The sequence below is a fragment of the Chanos chanos genome, chromosome 11 (assembly GCF_902362185.1).
Source record: "Chanos chanos chromosome 11, fChaCha1.1, whole genome shotgun sequence".
Taxonomy (NCBI): Eukaryota; Metazoa; Chordata; class Actinopteri; order Gonorynchiformes; family Chanidae; genus Chanos; species Chanos chanos.
The window spans coordinates 2,876,136-2,900,000 of NC_044505.1; the positions used below are offsets into that span (position 1 = coordinate 2,876,136).

At 43.6% G+C, this 23,865-nt stretch overlaps 1 protein-coding gene across 1 annotated transcript; it reads right to left on the reverse strand.

The window, feature by feature from the left end:
* Positions 1-10,150: 10,150 nt before the first annotated feature.
* On the reverse strand, positions 10,151-19,980 carry LOC115823887 (ATP-binding cassette sub-family E member 1). Its single transcript, XM_030787918.1, has 18 exons — positions 19,883-19,980; positions 18,640-18,794; positions 18,396-18,481; positions 18,171-18,268; positions 17,547-17,664; positions 16,993-17,130; positions 15,885-15,954; positions 15,273-15,369; positions 14,738-14,827; positions 14,341-14,462; positions 13,558-13,779; positions 13,055-13,114; positions 12,865-12,923; positions 12,299-12,409; positions 11,797-11,939; positions 11,148-11,270; positions 10,754-10,865; positions 10,151-10,476 (listed from the first exon to the last, which is right to left on the reverse strand). Exons 2-18 carry the CDS (start codon positions 18,740-18,742, stop codon positions 10,429-10,431), a joined length of 1,800 nt encoding a protein of 599 aa, XP_030643778.1. The 5' UTR covers positions 18,743-18,794; positions 19,883-19,980; the 3' UTR covers positions 10,151-10,428.
* Positions 19,981-23,865: the final 3,885 nt, after the last annotated feature.

The following is a 23,865-nucleotide window of genomic DNA, read 5'->3' on the forward strand; positions in this document are numbered from 1 at the left end:
AAATTGTAAATTGTAAATTGTAAGTCCCTTCAAAAGGAAACTATGAACTTCCTCGTGGCAGGCTTTGAATTGTTGAAGCTGAGGTACTTTCCTGATGTGAAGAGTACAGGGACATCAGAAAACATAAAACAGTTCTGACTTTGTGGAAATATTTTGGCCCAATGAGAAGCCTTCAAAGCCAGCATTGGCAGCTGCACTGACAAGCGATGCACTGAGACTGAGTGGAGCAGTCTCAGCTATGCACGGAACCTAGAACAGTACTATGCATTGTGCATGACATGGATGCAGTCAGTTCTGTATCGGCTTCCCAGGAATATGGGTCAGGTGGATCAGTTGAAGGTCCTCACCTTCCCGAGCTGCACTGGGATGCTGCAAAATGGTGATTATTAGTCATACCAGGAGCTGAAGACACTTGTAATGGAGTTGCCAATGCGTCAGTCAAGGATGCAGACACTTCAACTGCAGTCCAACTTCAGCCTCCCAAGTGTGTATGGTATGTGTGGAAGCTGCACAAAGCCATACCATACATGATGAGCCAGACTACAGTTCGTCTACCAGCCACTTACCAATGATTAGGAAGGATGATGATGGAGAAGAGGCAGAGAGGTGTGAAAATGTTTAGGCAGTGGCCCCAGAAAGACGATACTGAACTGAAGCATCTGCCAGCACTTGTGTGCCAGCCACGGCAAAGACTAATTGGAGTGCGTTAGACAGTTAATGCTCCCTATGCTGGACACAGCAGCTACCGCTCATGCGCGACCCATGTTCACACTGCAGAAATTCAGCATGGAAAGTTAGGGGGATCTGGACCTGTTAATTCTGGTGGACTTGGATGGACTCCGCATGCTGTCGGTCCACACTGCATGCTGCCTCATACCCAGAGACAACAACACAGAGGTGCTGTGGGCTAGAACCTGCTTACAGGAACTGGTGGGCTTCTGCGGTTCTGTGTTCAGTGCGCTGGGGATATATGAGGCGGGATATGTGAATTTCCAGTCCAACAAAGATGGCCAGGCAATGGACATAGCTGCCCCACTGCTTGCAGTCTGTGAGTCTGAGACTCTCACCCTCCTGCAGCTAAACGTGGACTCGCCACATCTTCATGTCCCCTTCAGCTTCAGACACCCAGTGTCTGGTGTCATCACCACCTGTGGCCTGTCCCACCATTAGTTTAAGAAGACCATGGAGCCTGGTCAGGAAGATGGTCTGCCAGCTGGTGTACAGGATGGAGCAGGTGGTGCTCCTAAGCCTGAATACAGGCATCTCTTAGGTCTTCAAGGTGAGACATTTCTTCAACAAACGAGCCCTGTTTACCCTTCTCCACAACTATCGAGTCATCCTGCCTGTCTGCCAAACACCCAATGGACATGGGCTGTTGAGTGTGTTTAGGGAATGTCTGTCTAACTATAAGGACACCCTCAGGGAACAAAAGCAGAGGAAGAGTAGCGCTGGTAGCTATATTGCGTTCCAGGCTGAGCTAACCCTTGAGTCTATTTTTTTTTTTTTCAGTCATCAGCTGTCAAGCAGTGACTGGCAAATGGGTGTGAGTCTGGGCACCAGCAGCACCATCAGCAACAGCGCAACCCACCAACATGGGTTCATTGGCCTGGCACTCTACAATAGCGCTACTGCTAGCATGACCCCACTGCCACTGGAGCACTGGACCAGGGACTCCTCTCAAAAGAAGAGGATCGGGCGCACTTCTGCTTGTCCCTTTACAGGACATCTGCAGGTGGAACGAAAACATCCCCATTGGCGCGCTGTCTGGGGACAAGTGTCCTGGCTTCCTGAAAGAGTCTGTCACTGTCGAGGATCTCACAGAAAACTTGGCCTCCCAGGATGCCTTCGTGGTACCATTTATCTTCGGCAGGCTGCTCGTGTGCTGCACTAGGGAGAGTGTCGTGGATGCCCTTCAAGCCGGGATCGAGAGTCAAAGAATTTGGTTCTTCCAAGACATAAAGGACAGTGATATCCGAAGACAGAAGAGGCTGTGGTGGAAAGAAAACACTTGGAGATTATAGACAAAGGGCAGGCGCCGTCTCCACAGGCCAGGGCAGCTGCACCGACCGGGGACATGTGTGCAGAGATAGAGCGCAGGAGCCTTAGCTATGCCAGAAATGTGGAGTGCTATCGGGACTTTGGAAAGGCATAGATGGAGAAAGTGCTGGTTTGCCTCCTACGTGGCCTCACCAAATCCAGGTGATCAATGTTCTGACCTTCCTGAGCTCAATTGGCATGCTGATGAATGGTTATTATGTGTGATACGAGCAGCTGAAGACCCTTGTTGAGGAGTTGCCTGTCCCCCAGTCCTGGCTACAGGCCCTCCACCTGCAGTCTAACTTCAGCTTGCCCAAACTGTTTGGAATGACAGTGTGGAAGTTGCATGAGAGCCTGCCCTTCAAGATGGTCAAGAAACCAGAGGCTGTACCTGGAAGGAAGAGGAAGGTTTAGGACCGAGACAAAGAGGAGGAGTGTGATGATGTGTTTGAGGTTCTGCAAGCTGTGGACTTGAAGGAGGACCACCGCACAATCTTAGAGGCCAGCAAATGTGTCCCAGCAACATCAAAGACACACTGGAATGCATTAGAGCTGAGCCTGATTGACTTGGACCCAGGGAAAAGTCTGCAAGAGGCCTACGGAAAGCACATGAAGGAGGCCAAATTCCTGTGAGAACCCATCACGGCTTCAAATTTTAAAGGGTTAGGGTTAGGATAAGTGATGATAACGAGTCCAAAGTCATCCCCGGGCCAATAACCTTTTTTGTGAAGGTCATATACTCCTTTTCCACTGCCGCGGTGCCAGTGCCCAATCGAGCACCGGGCCGCGCATTTCCACTGACAAAATACCAAAAAGCTGGCACCGGTACGTCACCGCACCAGCAGTGGGAACCGCTGATGTCAATGGATGTGGGCGGGGCTACGCAAGAAACTCGCAAGATATTCGGAAGATAGTCACCGCCATTTTTGATACACCACGAACAAGCGAGGAAGAAAGAAGAAAGAAGAAAACATGGCTGAAAGTAGTGAAAAGTCCAACCAGCAGTGGTCTATTGAGGAGACCAATGCTTTGCTGGCAATCTGGGCCTCCACGGAGATGCAAGAGAAACTTTCAGGAACGGTGAGGAAGAACAAGCTATATGAGGAAAAACACATTGAGCTCGAGATGGCAGGCTACCGGAGAACAATGGAACAGATGACAAACAAATTGAAGAAGGTGAAGAAGGAATACAGAGACCACAAAAGAGAAATGTCGAAAAGTGGTGTGGGAAGAAAGAAGTTAAAAACTGGGCCGAATATTGATTTGCTCGAAAACGCGCTTGGTCACAGACTGGCCAACCAGCTAACCGGTGTATTAAATTCAGCTACCGCTACCGCATTGCTAGAGGAGATCTGCGAAACAGACGCTACACCCTCTTGTGACCCTGGTAAGTTTTCCTTCTTTTATATCTGTGATATAACTATGATATAACTGTGAGGTGCATTTTTTGCTGTACATAGACACTAATTTTTCCGGCCTGTTTTGTGTTGTAAGACGTCTCTTATGAGGAACAAAGGTCGACGCCATCTGGCACCGACAGCCCCGCGCCATCTGCGACCTCTTTAACCTCAATATCATCTCCATCGACAAGCACCAGAATCAGAAGGGGTTATTACGGTTCAATAAATACAACACTGGCACTGTGGTCACAGATACACATTATTTCATGTAACTACGTACATATACTCGGTTGCTGATGACAGTTAATTTTACTTAGAGGTAGCCATTGTCCTACACATGCGTCCAAAAAGACTTGTGCACAGCAATGTTTTGTCCCAGCTTATAAATCTAATCAAAATTGCATTTTAACTGAACTTGTTTCTCTTTAACATTATCCTATTGACAGGGAAAAGGAAGCTACACCAGCAGGACCTGCAGGAGTATATGGACAGGTCAGATGAAAAGTTCCTGGACAAGTTCCTTGAGCACAGCCAGAGGATGACCAAATCATTCCTGAACAGAATGGAAAGCCAAACCAGTGCTGTGCTTGGCCTCATGGAATGACTGGTTACTGCAATGGAAAAACAGTAGCAGTAATATCAGACTGCTCCAAACTGTTTGTGTGTGTGTGTGAGCATGTATATTAGTTATTTATCTGTAGTCAACTTCTTTGTGTAGTACTTTTAAAAAATATATAGGTCAGAAAGGTTGACAAAATGTTCAAGTTGTTATTTGTTTAATATTTTTATTGGAACACTTCAGTCTGCACAGCATTTTTACATGATCTTTGCATAACTTCTTTACAGCTCTTAAAAACATGCAACTGTTGAAAATTGTTAAACTGAAAATACAATATGTACAAAATAAAAATTGTTCTCCGCATCATTTGAGTTTTGCAGAATCACTCATCCTGGGTATTGAAATACCCCATTAGTGCAGCTCGGACATCAGCTCCCTCTTGCTGCCCATGCTCTGGTTGAGTGTGTGTGGGGGGCTGCACGCAAACATGAATTTCTTGGGGGTCTTCACAAAAGCTGTGCAGCACACAGCATGTCAGCACCATTTTCTTTATCATGTCCACCTTGCAGTCATTCCTTTTTAACAGACACCTCCATATGCAAGAATGATGTTTGCAGTCGATACAGTCAAGAAACCTTCAAACGCACGATGTAATGACTCTAAAAGTAAAAGTAAGTTCATAAACACCGCGCCATGAAGAAGAAGATGATGCTTTCTGTCCGCCATGATTGTTGTTGTTTCCTCACCGAAATAATGCCCACTTCCGCTACGCAGCCAGAAAACGCGCTATGATGTCACGTTTGGTTCCCAAAGCTGTGGAAATGCGTGCCGGTGCTCAGCAGGCACCAAGGCAGCACCGGCACTGGCACCGGCGCCAGCACCACACTAGTGGAAAAGAGCTACTTGGGATCTGGAACAATTTCCTGTCAGAGGGTATTCAGGGATGCCATTTCTAACGGTACAACCCCCGAGTCTCTATAACCTTCCGTTCCCAAAATACCATACTTTGCTAGGACTATCAGATTTTCACACTCAAAACCTGAGTTTTCAGTGAAGGGTCCAATACTTGGTGCAAAAAACACCAAACACCTTAACGTTGAGTGGAATTTGGGGTATCCAAATACACATGCATTTTATTTTAGATAGACAAATAGATAGATGGTAGGAATGTGCAGAGCACCCAGTATTTGTATCCATATTTGTTGAGGCAGAAAAATTATTTCTATTTGTATTCAAATAAAAGTGGAAATAGGTGTAACAATCCAGTTTTTTTTTAATTACACTTCTAATTTTAGGTTCTTGAAGTGTTAATATAGCTTAAGTGTTCCTCAATAAACTATTATAATAATTATGAACACTTGTAATATTGGTTTATAGTTTTCAGAAACCAAGCAATAAACATGTACATCCGTAATCATCATTGAAAAGAAAAATCATTTTAAAATTAACACTGAGGTCCTAATCCACATTCAAACCAATAAACTAAACCCTAAGCTAATAAAAGTCTGTGAACATTTTGAACCTCGCCATTATCTGCCCTAATGGGAGGACGCAACCATGTGACACACAGGCTGACTGAGCAGTGAGCACAGCGTGTAGCTGAACTAGCTAGTTACTACACTGCCAGAGCTAACGTAGGCTAATGTCTGACGTGGGGCAATCTTGTGAAGTTATGCTTCAGTATAGGTTTCACAAATAACAAAATACTTAATGTGGTGCTGCTGTGCCAATAGTTTATCATAAGTATCAGGACTTTGAAAAGATTGTTCAAGAAACTGTATCTGTATCTGTATCTGTATCTGTTCAAGAATAGACAATGAGATCTCCGTACACCTCTATTAGCAACAAAAATAACACGTTTAGCAACAAAAATACATAATATTCACCGAACAGTCAGACTTCACTGGGACATATCAGCTGTTAAAAATGAGAAACGGCTTTATACTGGGTTACATGTTACGCTGTGAATTCTTACCTGTGCTGCCATATCAAGTGAGCTTGTTTAAAGAGGTTGCTACGAAACAGCCGGTAATGTCAGTTATAAACTTTGCAAGTGAGTCTCGCGCATTTGATGGGACAGTGCCGCGGTCCAAGACTAAAAAAACAACAACAAATAAACCAGTCACATCGTCACACATTCAAACACCCATATCACAGCCAATAAGTAAAATATGTGATTACATTTCAAATTTTTTTAAGTGGTTCTTACAGAGTGGATGTTGCCACGATTAGATGATAGGTATCTTCGGCCCTAGCCGTGCGCTGCATAGCTATTCATGCGATAACGAACATAACAGATGACAGCTCTGGTTTGAGATGAGGCACCGCTTCCCACTTTCTGCTATTTTTCCTAATGAGGGATATCGCATCATAAAATTATGAATCACACCGCAATGATGTACATAGTTCTTCCCCCTACCACTTTCTGAATTTCATTCTCCTGGTCTATTTTCCTTTTAAGCTCCCTCAATGTCTTCATTTCTTCTTTTATTGTCTGAGTAGACTTTGCTTGTTTAACTGTTGAGCAGCTCTATCTTAACACTTCTCAGCCATTCAGATTTTGCCTGTTTGTTTTCCCTCTTCTCTTGTTCCCCTCTCTTCTTTCCCTTCATTTTTAATCTCTTTACTTTTGCCTTTTACCTCTCTTTTTCTTTTTAAATTTCTAATGTCAATTTAAATGGAACGGGGGTGACTTAGCTAACGTGCTAATCGTTTGCTATAGACTACCTACTAATGTTTGTCTACACGAGAGTGAAAATGTAGCAGAAAGAGACACCAGTTGGTTTGCAGGAAAGAAATACAGGTGGTGAATATAGCTAGCTAATTAGCTAACATGGTATAAACGAATTATAGGTCTGTGAAAGAGATCTCACCCATCAAGACTTTCAGCTTTGAAAATTGTGCATTTTTATAGCCTTACTAATGTTTCAGAGCAGTATTAAAGAGGTTTTCAAAAATATTATTTTGAATTTACCGATACCCTGCTGCCTCTCGAGGCTAAATGAGGCTCCGTGAACTGCTCATCTCATCTTGGCTTTTCCTCCTTTCTTCAAGTTCACAAGCTCGCAAGCAAGAGTTTTAACCATTCTCAAGCAAATTTGAACTTTATAAGCTTGCTAGAAAATTGGTTTATTTTTTAAAATAATTTTTACATTTAATTTTAATAAAGAATTTCTTTCTGGTCAGGCTTTTTGTTTTGTTTATTTGTGTATTTTTTTAGTTTAACAGCAGTACTTGAAAGAAGTTAACTCACAAATTAAACATTAGCAAAAAATAGCCAAGTTCCATGGCACCACAATGTTTATTTTTTCTAGGCTGTTGTGAAATTCTGTGAAAGAGAGGCAGAAACAGTGCTGCCAACTTAGAGACTTTGTCGCTAGATTTAGTGACTTTTTCACCTTCCCTAGTGACTAAAAATCTCATCTGGTGACTAGCGACAAACTTGGCGACCTCTCGCAGCTTTGGCAACCTCCATTCTCTCTGTCGATCAAAAGCAAAAATCATGTCGCTCCGCATGCATCAACATACATATGCATGCATCAACATACAGATTTGATCAAAATTACACATACAAACATTACATACATAGAAAGAGACCTGGTTCTATTTACAATAATCAAATTTTGTGTGTTTTACTTGTAAGGTACACCATCTGAACTGGATTTAACTGAATAACTTCTCATGTGGCTTCTGTATTTGGGGACAAACACAAACACATTCAATGGACACAGATGTGGTCCATAGAATTATTAACAATAATTATGCCTTTCTTCTTGGAAAAAGAAGAAAGAGAGTGAGAGTAGGGAGCAGGCAAGAGTAAAAAATGAGAAGAAAAGGCAAAAAGAAGGAAAAAAGAGAGAGAGGAACAGGAGCAGAGAGAACGTGAACAGGTGAAACTTGTTTATTTGGACCTGCTTGACACTTTACTCAGAGGAAAAAGAACAAATGTAAAATACTGAGGGAGTTTAAATGGAAAATAGACCATGAGAATGAAATTCAAAAAGTGTTAGGGGAAGAACGACAGCATGAAAGACAGAGATGGCAAGAGGAGCTCGAGAATGTGAATTGGGGAGCTTCAGGCCTCACGGGAGGCAGAGATAAAGGCAGTGCTGACCCTGCAGGAGCTCCAGAAAAAATGTCAGAATGAGTAATGGAAAAAAAAATCAGAAGCATGACGTGCACAGATCTCCAAAGACAGTTGGAGATCTTGACTAAGAACTGAGTGAGAATGCGATCCCATTCATGTCACAAATCATCGTCATATTACAGTTTTTTCCATTGCTTGGACATTGGGACATTCTTCACTGTGATTGGCTGGCTAGTTACTTAATTCCACCAGAAATAGAGAATGAGGAAGGGTGGGTGTCTTTGACTTATATTTTATCAAGCTAACCACTGAATGTCACCAGAAATATAGAACAAAGACAAAGAAAAACCAAAGAAGTCAGTAAGCATGTTTTTGATTATTGTTTTCTTTGTGGTTGTTTAGGTAAACAATTTAGTTGACATGTTATTGAAAGCAGAATTATGTATATATGGCTGAAACTAGAAAGGCTAACCGGTCCTCTGTGAAACTGAAACACTTTCTTGTGAAAAATGATTGGTTTAGTTAGAAAGTAACTTTTTAACAAACCAAAAAAAAAACGCACAGTGCGTAAGTCACAGCCTTCTGATTAGTAAAAGACCTGCAGGTCACATCGTTTGTCCCCATCAGCCCTGAAGGACTTAGAAGGAGAAAGCAGGGTGCACTGCACTGGTGCCTTGCAGAGGTAAATCCACGGGTGCTCTTTGGCAAAAGAGGTACTATGTTGTCAAAATAGAAGAAAAAAGCCAAGGCACTCACGTGGTTATATTAAAAAGCCCTCATTCTGATGGGCTCAAAACATATTTAAAAATGCATCGACATGTTTTGGCTACTCTGAGCTTTCATCAGGGTGCTTTCTCTATGACTGACACAGCACTCTGGCTGCAACCAGGTAAAACAGTTAAGTAATGGGTGTGGCTAAGAATCAGCTGCCTAATGGTTAATTTGTGGTTGTGCAGATGGCTATGAACCAGCTGTCTAATGACTAATGGTTAATGGCTGATTAGCTGCTGTGCAGATCCATAGCTAATCAGCACCACAGCCCCAAGTCCAACAACAAACCACCAGAAGGGAAAACCCAAAGAACAAACAAAAATGTTTTTGTTTTTTGCAGAGTTCTTTTTTCATGGGAACTGGCAAGGCATCAGTCTTTTCTCGTGAGTTAAAAATGTATCCATAGTGTGCTAGCCTATGCTTCCCAAATTGAAAATGATGATTTTGGTTGATCTATCATGTGTGTATGTGTCGGCGTTGTGCTTGTGATATGAATAAACACATAGAAAAGGCAAGAGGCTATCACTCAGTAGGCTATTCGAAGGGCGACTGCAATGTTAGCACCTTAGAGATGGCAACGCTAAGACCACAAACCAGAACAGGTGGGAAAAGGCAATAATGATTAGCTCCGAAACCAGAGAGTAAATAAGTTTTTATGTTTATTTTGGGGATCTCAAGGCTACGCTCAGTAGGAAGAGAGAGAAGAGATGGAAAGATGAAAAGATGAGGATGAATTGCGGTGAAGATTGCGAGACAGAAACAAGAGAGGAGATGAAAGTAGCCTTTAAAAAGGCTGTTCAAAGGGTACTGCAACAGATTATATTCTGAAACCGTTGTTAACACTACGGAAAGGCTGCATAACTGCTCAAAGTACGAAACTATCGATACACAAGTGGTACGTTACCGATGTCTGAACCATCTTATGTATGGACGTCTGCTGAAGTTTGTTGTTGAGATTTCAAATGATAGCGTTCAGTTTTCATTGGCCAGACTGAAGACAAAGGTGTCTGTGATTTGTTGGTGCAACGTTAATCCATGCCCCTTATAAGGTCTGGGACCACACCTTGCGAGGTCGTTGCCCCCCCCCCCCCCACCCCCTTCCCAGTTTGAGAACCACTGATTAATGCCATTCTAAATGAAACTCCCCCTGGTGGTCACATAAGGAGACAAAAAAAAAACAACAAGCCTAAAATAACATTAGACCAGAACACTGAGGAAACCGGTTATTTATTGAGATACGTCATTAAAATCATAGGATATATAATTATATATATTTTTAATGACACTTGAATGGTGTTTCTGTGTTTCTGTGTGTGTTACAGGTCAGTGGCTCCTGAGGAGCAGAAAGAGACAGTTGAAAGCAGCAGGTTCCCTGGTCCGTTCTGAGGAGAGGGGAAAAAAAAAAAAAAAGACCTTAAAGAGTAGTGAACTGAAACGAGGGCACACTCGTTCTTTTTTCTTCTCCCTGTCTCTCTCTCTCTGTCTGTCTCTCTCTCTCTGTCTGTCTCTCTCTCCAGAGTTTGCAGTAATGTTCTTTCGTGACATGGACGTGTTACTGAAGACGGGGAATGGGGCTAGTCGTCGAGGAAGAAGTAGTTGCCGCTCTTCTTTTGCTCCACGTCCTGAGGATCACACACACACACACAAAAAAAGGGATGATGGATGAAGGGAATATGAAAGAAAAAAAGGACAAAGCATCTTAAGCATTTTGGCAGAGAAAGGATTGTTTCCCCCAATCTGATCCGCCATTAACACTGAATTCGGTTAAAAAAAAAAAAAAAAGTTCAACACACACACACACTATAAATGAATCAAAACAGATGATTGGGCTCAGAGGCTGGAAGACAGGAGCCAATCAGAGAGCGGCGAGAGCAGTGACAGACAGGATCTCCTGCTCACCTTGATGGAGTTGAGTTTGTTGATTCTTGGTCTGAAGTTGTTGGGGTCTCTCCTGAAGGTGATCTCTAGTAAGGAGAGGAACTTGTTCATTCCAGCCAGCAGGGTCTGCGGCCTGAAAAGGTCAAAAGGTCACAGATTATTCTGGGGGTCGGTGTGAGCGTCTGCTACAGGGAAAAGTGTGAAACGAAATAAAATTTTTGTCCTTCACTCTCTCTCCTTCACTATTAAAGGTTTTTTTTTATTTAAACATCGTTGGAAATCCTTTGGAGTCCCGCCCAAGGGCAAACCAATAACAATCAGCTAAAAAAAAAAAAAAAAAAAAGTGGAGTTTTATAGTCTGTATAGTTTTGAGTTTTATGGTTTGAAAGAGGACGTGCTGTGACATGAGACATACGTGTTGGCGACTGTCTTTTTGGAGGGAATCCCGTCAAACACGATGACACGGTCGGCGAGGTACGTTGCCATGATGAAGTCGTGTTCCACCACAAACGCCGTCTTCTTCGCATGGAGGATGAAACTGATTAAAAAAAAAAAAAATAAATATATAGCTCATAAAGAGTTTAAAAACCCCCCCAAAAAAACAAGAACTATCAAAGGCACAGATCAGACACCCAACAGTCTTTACAGTTTTAAACCCTGAAGAACTGACACTTCTGTATTCAGAACTAACCCATCAGGAGTGAAAGTAATGTCAACTGAATAAACTGTTTTTTCCCCCTCTTTAAATGAATCACTAAAGGTAACTGAACCAGCCTGACAAAACAAAAACACACACCCTCTGGAGATTCCGACGCCAAGGTCTAATCTTTTTCTAAATTTTTGACCTGAATAACTGTGATTTCATAGACAATACAACGGAAATAATTCTATCACACAACGGAAGGACCTCTATCAAACATACTGCTGCATATTTCCCATTAGCATAGTGAGAAAGCGTATGGCACCTGTATCTGACTGTGATTAAAGACGCACTGTATGTGCGTGTATGTAATGATAGGTAAAGTAAGTAGAGAGGGGAGGAGTGTTGGTTTCTGTGGTTTTACCGTTTGATGACTCTGGCGGCCATGAGACGCTGTTCAGAGTCCAGGTACGCAGACGGCTCGTCGATCAGGTAGACGTCAGCAGGTTTACCAAGACACAGCGCCAGGGCTACCCTCTGCAACTCTCCTCCAGACAGGTTCTGGACCTGCTCATACACACACACACGCGCGCACACACACACATGCACACAGACAGAGGGTCAGGACAGTCAAAGGAACAACTCAGACCTGGTAGGAGTTAATAAGAAGCTAATATTGTTTTTGTAAGAGTAACTGTTGGGTGAGTGAATCTGTCCATTTCCTTGTGTTCACTGTCAGTGTGGAAAAGTATGACAGGAGTGTTTCTATTCATATTTTCCTCATCCGCTCTCACCTGTTTGTTCACCCAGCCAGCCCTTTTCTGACACTAATCTAACACCGCAAAACCCTCTGAACCGGAGAAAACATCAACTGAAATGAACCGTTTGCTCAGAGAGAGGGAGAAAAGAGAGAGGAAGAGACTCACGTCCTGGTCGATAATACTGTCGATCTGCATGGGTTTCATCACGTCCGTCACAAACTGCGGGTGCATGTAAGCGTCACGGATCTTCTCATGGAGAAGAGCTCGAACGCTTCCCTAACGGAGGAGGGCAGAAACCACTCAGCGTTAAGTGGAATAATTTTCAGATTTTTCCATAGGTTAGATGTGTAAATCTCTCTCATTTATTTAAGTATTAGTCTTGCCCTGACGCTCTTGACTCAAATGTGCATGTGACCTTGGTACTGACACATTTTTATGAAATTTAACAGTAATCTCATATAATCTGTATCTGTTTCCATCTCACACAAAACTTATTATCCGATTGGAAAAGTAATTTAAATCCACTTCCTCTATATAAGGAAAAAAAAAAAAACCCTGTGATTTCTTCAGGGACAATTGGTAAAAACTGAAAAAGCACAGGCCTGACTATTGAGTAATTCGTATTCATTAGTTCTGATAGGTGAACTGCTCAGCTGAATGCAGTGTGTCAGTGTAATGTTCAGGGTCGTGTAGGACCAGGCTGGGAACTACTGTCTGCTTTACAATCTCACTTTGAATTTGGGGCTGATCTTCTGGGGTTTGTAACTGACGTTCAGGATGGGCACTTCCCCTGAGGAAAAAAAAAAAAAAAAACCCCAAAACGTTAAGGATTAAATTAGGATTAGGTTTAAATACATAATCTCAGATTCAGAACACACACCCTCCCCCCCCCCCCCCCGCCCCCCCCGCAGCGTTTCTTACCTCCTTCGTCTGGTTTTAGTCGCCCGGCGAGCATTCTGATAAACGTTGTCTTACCGGTCCCTGCAACGAGAGGAGGTCGTAGAGAGAGTTTGAGTTCAGCACACTGAATCACTTGTTTTTTTCTTTTGAGCCGGCTGAGGACAGACCCAATGTTAATAAGTATTTCTTCTCTGGGCGTGACATGACGGCACACAGAGACGGAGAGGATTCTCTGTCTCCTCCTCACATTAAAAGACTAATCTTTACACTGTCCATCATTATAAGGTAAATGTTTACCCTCTCAGTATAAAGGGAATCTTTTCTCTCTCCTTTATTATGAAGTAAATCTTCTCCCTCTCCCTCATTTATGTGATGAGAAATAAATCTTTAATATGTCTCTAAAAGTTTAAATGATTAAATAAATATTTATTCACTCTTTCTTAAGACGATTCCTCACACTCTCTCTTAATGTAAAAGAAACCTCTCTCTCTCTCTCCAATTAAAAGATAAAATCTCTCTCTTACCGTTCTCTCCTAGCATGACCATAATTTCGGAGTCGGTGAACTCTCCCTCCACGATCTCCAGCGAGAAGTCTCCCATGGCCTTCTTCATGCCAGGGTACTGGTAACGACACATCTTCTTCACCTCCTCCTCGTTGGCCGTCTCCGCCACCTTGAACACCAGCGACGTCTCCCGGAAACGCAGGTTCTCCGTCGGCACGTAGCCGTCCAGGAAAATGTTGATACCTGGACGGATAGAGAGAGAGAGAGAGAGAGACACACAAGTGAGTGACCATAGGTCGTTTTATTGTGGGAGGGGCTTTGTGGCTGTTTTTGGAACTTCACACCCCCATCATTCAGAGAGGAGGGCTGAGTCTGGTCCCTGGCAGGGGCGGGTGAAACTAACACATGTGAGCACCAGACATACAATATGTGTGCCAACAGGACAGGAGCCCTGTGAACGTCAGTGAAAAGTGTACATCACAGAACACATCACCTGACTCTTCCACTGTGTGTGTGTGTGTGTGTGTGTGTGTGAGACAAAGAGTGTGAGAGTGTGTGTGAGAGAGAAAGAGAGAGAAGTGTGTGAGGGCCACAGTGTGCAATGGGCAAACTGTTTGTGTGTGTGTGTATATCTGTATGGGTGTATATTTATGTGCGTGTGTGTTTGTGTGTATCTGTATGGGTGTATATTTGTGTGCGTGTGTGTCTCTGTATGGGTGTATACTTTTGTATGTGTGTGTGTGTGTGTGTGTGTGTGTGTCTGTATGGATGTATATTTGTGTGTGTGTGTGTGTGAGTGAGTACCTTCTCTGACGCTGAAGGGCATAGTAACCACTCCATAGGCGCTGGGTACTCCGTACAGGCAGCAAATAAAGTCAGACAGGTAGTCCAACACACTCAGGTCATGCTCCACCACAATAATGTACCTGACGCACGCACACACACACACACACACGCGCACACACACACACACGCATGCACACACACGCACACGCACGCACACACAGAGAGAGACAGTGTCACACAGAGACGAAGAAAGACTAAACAGAACTGCTGGACAATTATCAGACAGTCAAGCCTAAGTATCGATTTTGAGGACTATCACATCCTTATCCACACACACTCTCTCTCACACACACACACACACACACGTTCACTCACACTAACTCACTCACACATACACACACTCACACAGCGCTACCTGTCTGGGGTGATTAGAGATCGGATCGTGATGGCAGCTTTCAACCGCTGTTTTACATCCAGGTAACTGGATGGCTCATCGAACATGAAACTGCAGAAAGAAACAAAAAGAAATCATCATTTAAAAACATGAGATTCCATCCATGCATCTCCATCTTCAAGACGTTTAGACCACCCAGTCAATGTAACCCGACACCAGCACTGGGCTACCACTCTCAGTTTGGTTAGTTAGCTGTAAGTTAGTTGTTGGTATGCTGCTGTTTGGTTGATGTTTTAATATTCGGTTACTATGGCAATGGGAATCCTGCACGTGGCCGTGATGGGAATGCCTGTAGAGCACAGTGCTCATGTAATTATCACTTATAAAAACAGATAAGCTGTTTATTGAGTGAAGGTGGTTATGCTCTCTCAGAAATTTCTGTCGCTCTCTAGCCTAATTAACCTGTTGCTGAGACGGACTTTAACGTGTGTGAGACAGCGTGTGGGTCAGGCGCTGACGGACACGGCGGGACAGAGTGACGTTAACGGGGACGTACATGTCAGCTCTCTGAATGCACACGACTGCACATGCAAAACGCTGCAGCTCTCCCCCTGACAGATCCTCCACGTTCCTGTCCTTCAGATGAGTCAGATCTGTCACAGACGCAGACAGAGAGAGGGAGAGAGAGGGACAGACAGAGAGAGACAGAGAGACAGAGAGAGGGAGAGAGAGAGACAGAGAGAGACAGACAGACAGAGAGAGAGAGACAGAGAGAGAGAGAGAGAGAGCGAGAGAGAGACAGAGAGAGAGAGAGAGAGAGAGAGAGACAGAGAGAGAGAGAGCGAGAGAGACAGAGAGGGAGAGACAGAGGGAGAGAGACAGAGAGGGAGAGAGAGACAGAGAGAGAAAGACAGACAGAGAGAGGGAGAGAGACAGAGAGGGAGAGACAGACAGAGCGAGAGAGAGACAGAGGGAGAGAGACAGAGGGAGAGAGAGAGACAGATGGAGAGAGAGAGACAGAGGGAGAGAGAGAGAGAGAGAGAAGGTATATTTTATAATTCATTATTGTCTGCCCTGTGTTTGAAGAATGGGGCTTGTAGAATCTAACTTAAGTGTCCTTCAAGGACCGTCATCCACCCTTATGGGTCAAAGGTCAAAATGTACGTACCGAGCTGCTCACAGACAATGTCCTCTGTCTTAGTGTCATCTTTCCTGCTCAGGATAGAGCCCACGCTTCCCTGCAAACACACACCAAACACACACCCTCAAAACACAACTCCTCAACTCATACAAACACACACCCTCAAAACACAATTCCTCAACTCAAACACACAACCTCAGAGTACAACCCCTCTTAACTCATACACACACCAAACACACAACCTCAGAACAACACCTCAACTCATACACACAACCTCAAAATACAACTCCTCAACTCAAACACAAAACCTCAAAATACAACCCCTCAACTCAAACAAACACACAACCTCAAAATACAACTCCTCAACTCATACACACACCAAACACACAACCTCAGAATACAACCCCTCAACTCATACAAACTCACACCCTCAAAATACAACCCCTCATACAAAGACACACCAAACACACAACTTCAAAATACAACTCCTCAACTCAAACACACACTCTCAAAATACAACCCCTCAACTCATACAAACACACACCAAACACACAACCTCAAAATACAACCTCTTAACTCATACACACACCCTCAAAATACAACCCCTCAACTCATACAAACACAAATCAAACACACAACTTCAAAATACAACCTCTTAACTCATACACACACTCTCAAAATACAACCCCTCAACTCATACAAACACACGATCTCAAATTCAAACTCAACTCATACAAACCCACACTTTCAGAATAAATCATAACCACATTCATATTCCATGACTCTTACTTAAATGGGAAACAATCATTTTAAAGATGAAGACAACGATCCAGCCAATACCACTTCACAGATGGAGCAGTAATTTATATAGAATAGTTATTAATATGGAAGTGATTTATATGGAGTAGTAATTTATATAGAATAGTTATTAATATGGAAGTGATTAATATGGAGTAGTAATTTATATAGAATAGTTATTAATATAGAAGTGATTAATATGGAGTAGTAATTTATATAGAATAGTTATTAATATGGAAGTGATTTATAATGTATAATGATGAATACAGGGTAGTGATTTCTACGGAACAGTGATATGTAGGGAATAAGATGGAAGAGTGGTTCTAGATGCACAGACCTTGACGGTTTTGGGGATCTGGTCCACATACTGAGGTTTGACAATGGCTTTCAGATCATCTTCCAGGATTTTGGTGAAATAGTTCTGCAGCTCTGAGCCCCGGAAATAGGCCAGGATCTCCTGCCAATCAGGAGGCGCCTGCCCAACAAAATCAGTAAAATAAATTAATAAATAAATAAAATAAAAATCTTATCGCATCTTACACAAGTAATACTGATTGGGAATCCAGGAATATAAATCAACTGCCCCTGCTCCTTGTCACATGTCAGTTGGGCTGATAATCGAGTGAGGTCACCATGACGACGGGACCACTAGTGTTAAACTGTGAGGGGGGAGCAGTGGCCTGCGATGGGAAACACAGCCTGCTGGGTTGTTCTGGAGCCCTGACCACAGTCAGTAAATGAAGCAGATCTGATATTTGAACTGTGACTGGGACAGGTGCTGCATTGGCTCATTCAACGGCTTTTCCATGAGACGCTCCAGGCCCTCCAACAAAGAGGAAGCCGTCTGATTTTTTTCCCCAAAACGATGAAGCGGCTTCCAACTGTACTCACGTCATAATGTCCCAGGTTTGGTTTCTGTTTTCCAGCCAGGATCTTGAGGGCGGTCGACTTTCCGATCCCGTTCGTTCCCACGAGTCCGAGTACCTCGCCGGGCCTGGGGATAGGCAGCCTGAACGAGGACGGAAAGAAAGGAAAACACTCGCTCATTCCAACCCAACTAAAAACCCGCTGCTGATTTCTTTTACTGTGGATAAGTGTGCTGTAGCTCCGTATAAGTAACTAATCACTGATTCACTTTGTGTGTGTGGGGACTTGCATGAATGTTTCATGCTCATGTGTGATTACTGGGTTACTTTTGACTTTTAGCAAAACTAACCTTATAATCAATCAACATCACAGCACAGTCAGAAGTGAGGGGAAAAGGAGAATTTTCCAAGCAGATTCATATTACTTCTTTGAAAGGTAACATTACAATCAATCAATACTAAAACACAATTTTACTAAAACACAGGAGTCATTGTAGGACCATGGGTATAGACAGGAGACACGGTAGGACCATGGGTACAGACAGGAGTCATGGTAGGACCATGGGTACAGACAGGAGTCATTGAAGGGCCAAGGGTATAGACAGGAGACATGGTAGGGCCAAGGGTACAGACAGGATGCCAAACTCACCGATGAAGTTTGAAAGAGTTGGCACAGTATCTGTGAGTGGTCTCTTTCTCCAGGTTACTTGGCAGATTTACAATGGACAAGGCCCCAAATGGACATTTCTAAAAGAACATTTCAAAAACAAAACAAATTATATTATTAACAAAAAAACATGTCAATTAAGTATGCTATGCACTGAGATTCAAGAGGAAACCTTCTGCTTCAGGAAAAGTGTAATCACTCACATACCTTGATGCAGATACCACATCCAATACAGAGCGATTCAGAGATCCAAACGATTTTGCTTTGTGAGGTGACCTCTATGCACAGTTTGCCTACAAACACACAGAGAGATTCTCCTCATTCTCATTTAGGCATTAACGGTGACCAAGCAGTTTACATTGCTAATCAAGCAGGAACACCTTAAACGGACAACGGAGCACACACGCATCTATAGATAATTTATCTGATTTAGTTTAGGGAGGCCTCTCACCCATTCGCACCACTGGACAGCTCTTCTTGCATTCCTGCCGGCATTTCTTCGGCTTGCACTTGTCGTGGTTGACGATAGCAATTCGGGTCGGCTTCTCAGACATCCTGTCCGCCTCTTCTCAACGCGGGCAGAGCAGAGTCTTTCCCACGCGCGCACTGTTAACATCAATATCCAGTCAACGCCAGCGCAGCATTCATTTAATTTAAATAGCAACTGCTGTAACTGCTACCACTACTTCAGGACTTGTATTACAACTGGTCCCAGAGGAAGAAACTCTTTGTATACTAAATCTGCAAAGTAAGCCGCCTGGCCAAGTCAAGGACCGCAAAACTGTGAGGAGGTTATGACAGTGTGTTGTTGCTAGGTTACAACAGGCTGGGACCAGTACGGATGTTCGGGGGCAAGGATGAGGGACTCGCGTTAATCTCTCACGTGACGACAGAAACTGTTACGTTGTCGTTATCACTTGGAAAACAGACACCACTTCCACATAACTCGGCATTACTTAATACATTACGGATCATTCGTGCGATGTTGCTGCAATGTGTGTTTCGCCAGGAAAATAAATAGGAAACACATGCGAGTGAACGTTTATGTTTTTGTGGTGTATCATTTGGTTGAATCAGCACAGAGGCTTCCCCCCAGTTTACAGTATTACTCAAACTGAGTCTTTAATTATCAAGGAGGTTCTTTGAACTGGTTAATGCAGACTAAAATTAGCCACAAAACATTCCCTTACTATATTCAGTGATCAAATCTAATGTCACCATTTTCTCTCCTGTTAACCTTACTTGACAATGAGCCGTATGTGACGACTGACGCTGTAGAGTAGCTATCAGAGAGGCATGACTTTTACCGGCTGGCTGCTCACGCAAATTACACGAGTTAGCCGTCCAGCTAACGGTCTGGCTAACCATATGATTATCAGCTTTCGAATGAACTGTCACCTGCTGGGCACATGGCCAGTCTCTATCAAAGCAAGCAGTAGGCAAATGTCGATATGCTAATGTATACTCGGAAACAGGGAATAAATGTCTAAACTGGTCGATGTCCACAACAGACGTTAACTGGCTAGCTCAACCATTTGCTCAATAGCAAACCATAATGTAGCCGCAGTAGCTAACAAGCTACACGTCATTTTAGCTATCTACGACATCAGGGTGGGAAGACATAAAATGATCCCGTTCGGGCGCATTTAGTCAAATACTTCAATTCCCTGCGGTCAAATGTTGTACCGACTCACCTCCAACGATATATGTGTTATCTGAGTCGCCTTGGTGATTATTTTCGTGTGTAGGCAGTTTTCTTTTCCAACAACGTGAGCAGTAGAAAAGCCGGGGAGGAAATGTGGCGCGTCAGTACGTAAACTACAGCGTTTGACGTCACTCCCGGCGACATCGGTGAACCTGTGGGAACCAGGGTAAATGAGGTAACAGTCAGTGAGAAGTTCCATATGGAAGACAGTGTCACTCGCTTCATCCCCAATTCCCGTATACGTTAACATGTAGACTTAACAAATTTAACATGCAGTTTGCATCCTTAAACCATTTCAAGTTGTTACAGCTCACACAAATGAAGGGAGAAAGGGAGAATGTGTTTGATCTGAGATTTTAAATTGGCAGAGCAGGTGCAAGAGAACATGCATACGATGGTACAGTAACTTCTTTTGTTTAAGCGTGAATGGCACGTGTAACTACATGATGTGTTTGTTCACCTCTCTCTCAAACCATATAATCATGACTAGTTCAGATGCTTTTAAGGAGCTGCAACAGATGTGGGTACGTGAAGTCAGACTGTGAAACCTGGTTACCAAGATCCTTTTTTTCCTGGTTTCTACCAGTTCAATAACACACTTGAATAAGACGCTAAATAAATAAATAAATAAATATATCCTGTATGACTTTAAACAGGCAGAGTCAGTCGAATAAGACAGCTACGCAGTGCTATAAGTGGTATTAGAGCCTGGGTATGGAGAGCTATATTGTGTGGATACATTTCGTAACCCTTTGCTGAGACTGCAGTCTTAGCTGTGCTGTTCCAGCACATGCTCATTGTGTTCACTGCACGGTGTCAGAAAGCGACACAATGACCCGAATATTGCTGTAGAGACAAATAGATATGGTGCTTGGTTAGAACCAAAACACTTAAATAAATTTGGGTACATCTCATTAAGTAATCCCTGTTCAACATTTCACAGTGTTTTCACAAGTCTCGCCCAATAAAGACAAGTGGCACAAAACACAATTCCACCACAAAACAAACAAACACTTTTTTGTCTTTTGAGTTATTGCATATACCTATTTCACTGTCATTACATAAAGAAGTCTATTCTTTTTAGAAAGTCAGCTGTCAGAGAGAGAGTTAGAAAGAATTAGAAAGAGAGTTAGAAAGTTATTTCTGTATAATCATTTATTTTTAAAGCCACGTATAATTTATGATGAAATTAAGTGGGAAGTGCACCTGTAATGGTTTGTATAATTTATGTCATAATCATATTTGTTTATATTGTCAGTTTAAAGACCCTTGTTCTTCCATATAGGCGATCAAAGAGGTGGATGTTAAGGAAAGATAGACACAGTGTAACACACTGTTTCAACTTTTTTGACCAGTCACCACTACCCTGGATTAACTAAATCAGATTTATTTACACTCGGCAAACTTGCTTTACAATGGGGTCGTCAAGTCTATATTTGAGAAATTGACGGTGGCTCACATGACTATCCAGTCAGCTGCCGAAACTGCTGGCTTTTAACCCCTATGTCCACTAGAGGCCGCCATTGCCCCAGGTACCAAACTTTTCCTTCTTACACCTCCAATGGCTCTTCCAGGCTGCTTTTGGGAATGTCATCGCACGTTCCCTTCTCCAAGAAGGCTTCCAATCCCCTTCATATGGAAAACTTGCTTCCAGATTAAGCCTTAAGATACATTCCTTGGCAAATGATTTATGGGTTCGCCCAATAAATTGACTGACGAGCAGGTAGTTAGAAACCTCACTTGACTGTGAGTAATGCAAACTTAGGACACCCATGCAGCCTGTCTAAGACCAGAGCGGGGCTCTGGAGAACCAGAGCAGACACAGTTAAGGGGTGTGTGGTGATATAATATGTAAACTCAGTGGACGTAAAGTCTTCGTCTCGGGAAGGGCAGGGAGACGGTCCGGTGTGGTGCGGTCCGGCTGGGGTGAAGCCCTGAGGTTGTGGGTAGTTTGTTCGGTGGTTTGAAAGCTGGAGAAGTTGTCAAAATTCGGTTTGGCCCGATACTGAAACAGCAAAAAACAAACGAGGATTTCTTGCATGATTCCGCGGAGGAGTTTTTATGCTGTGCCTTTTTTTTTGTGTGGAGGAATTCTCTGGAATACTGTTCAAAAAAACAAGGCAAAACAAACAAACAAACACTTTATATTCTGATACAGAAATCCAAAACATATATTAGTAACCACAAACATTAGTACGAAATATATCGGAACCACATAGATTCAAATTTTTTGTGATGTGACGGTGCTCTGATTTGTTAGTAACAACAGGTTTTTTTTTCTTTTTTAAACGTTTTTGCCAGTTTGTGTCCCTTTTTGAAGGATTTAGATCTTCACGGCAGCAGGGCAATAGGGTCAGGGTACTTGCAGACATTTTCTCACTCCTATCTCTGAGGAATGCTTTTTGCACTGTTCTCACAGTAGGAAAGAGAGAGAGAGCCTGTTTGTCTCTCTGACTGTGAAGGAGGTGACCCGGTGACAGGGAGCTGGCTCATACCCTCATGCTCTGGCGTGGAATCCCGGCAGGCCCTTAGACTGTCAGCCCGCCGACTCCGTGTCTGACGCATTCCCCAGTGGTGTCCGCTGCCAACCACCACTCTCCACTGGCCAAACGTGTGTGTGTGTGTGTGTGTGCGTGTGTGTGTGTGTGTGCGTGTGTGTGTGTGTGTGTGACCCTGCTCTGCTCCCACAGAGCCATGAACACCTGAGTTGGCACGGGCGAGCAGCAGGAGAGAAAGAGAGCGAAAGAATGAAGAAAGAAAGAGACAGAGGGAGAGAGAGAGAAAGAGAGAGAGAGAGAAAGAGAGAGGGAGAGAGAGAAAGAGAGAGAGAGAGAGAAAGAGAGAGGGAGAGAAAATGAGAGGGAGAGAGAGAGAGAGAGAGAGAGAGAGAGAGAGAGAGACAGAGAGAAAGAGAGAGAGAGGTAACCATCCAGCATGGCTCCATCACAGCTGTTCTTCTTCGCTCTGGAACACTCGCCCTGCTCCTCTTCAAACGCTAATTAAAACTACACCCATTCCTGCTGCCGCCGCTGCTGTCGCTGCCAGCAACCTACCACCGCCACCGCCACCATCTTCCCTCCATTCTCTCCACTCCTCTCTCAACCCTCCCCTCCACCCTCCACCCTCCACCCTCCACCCTCCACCCTCCAACCCTCCAAAAAAAAGCCTCCCCAACAACAGCTGCCCCGGGACCTCACATTTGAATTGAGTTATTGACCAGGCCCTTTCTCCACTGAATTTACAGCTCCCACACTTTCCCCCCGGTGATTTAATCTCAGTGTAATTGATTCCTTCACTGTGGGCTTTTCTCCTTTTTTTTCCCCTCTCTTTCTTTCCTTTACCAGCCCCCCCCCCCTCCTCGCGCCCCCCATCCACCCACCCACCCACCCTTTTTTTTTTACTTCTGTCCTGCGCTATTGAGGGGCAGCTGTGTGCGAGGCAGTAGTGTGGTACAATGTCTGCCAAAGAGAATACAGACAGAGAGAGAGAGAGAGAGAGAGAGAGAGAACTGAGTGACATAAAGATTTGACTAGCTGCTCTTACGCTATAGGCTTTTTCCCTAGGGATGGGAAGTATAGGGATAGGCTTTTTCCCTAGGGATGGGAGGTATATTGCCTCTTGGCCACCAACACGCATGTTCTGGGAATGGGCTAGAAAGCTGAGTCTCGTATGCTGTCCCTTCCGCCGTGTCCAGGGGGTTCTGCTCCCGCTGAACTGCCCTGCTGGCGCTGGCTTCTCTGGGTCAGGCTAATTCTTGACACGAATTTGATGTTTTCAAAGCAGAGAAATCAAATTTTTTTTTTCCTCTTTAGCACCAATCTGACCTGATTTCCACACAAAGGCAAGGTGAATTGTGGTGAACGTTTTCTTTCTTTCTTTCTTTCTTTCTTTCTTTCTTTCTTTCTTTCTTCCTGCCTACCGTTTCCTGTACCTCTTTTACATCCTGACACTTGAAAGAGAATTCCCTTCGGA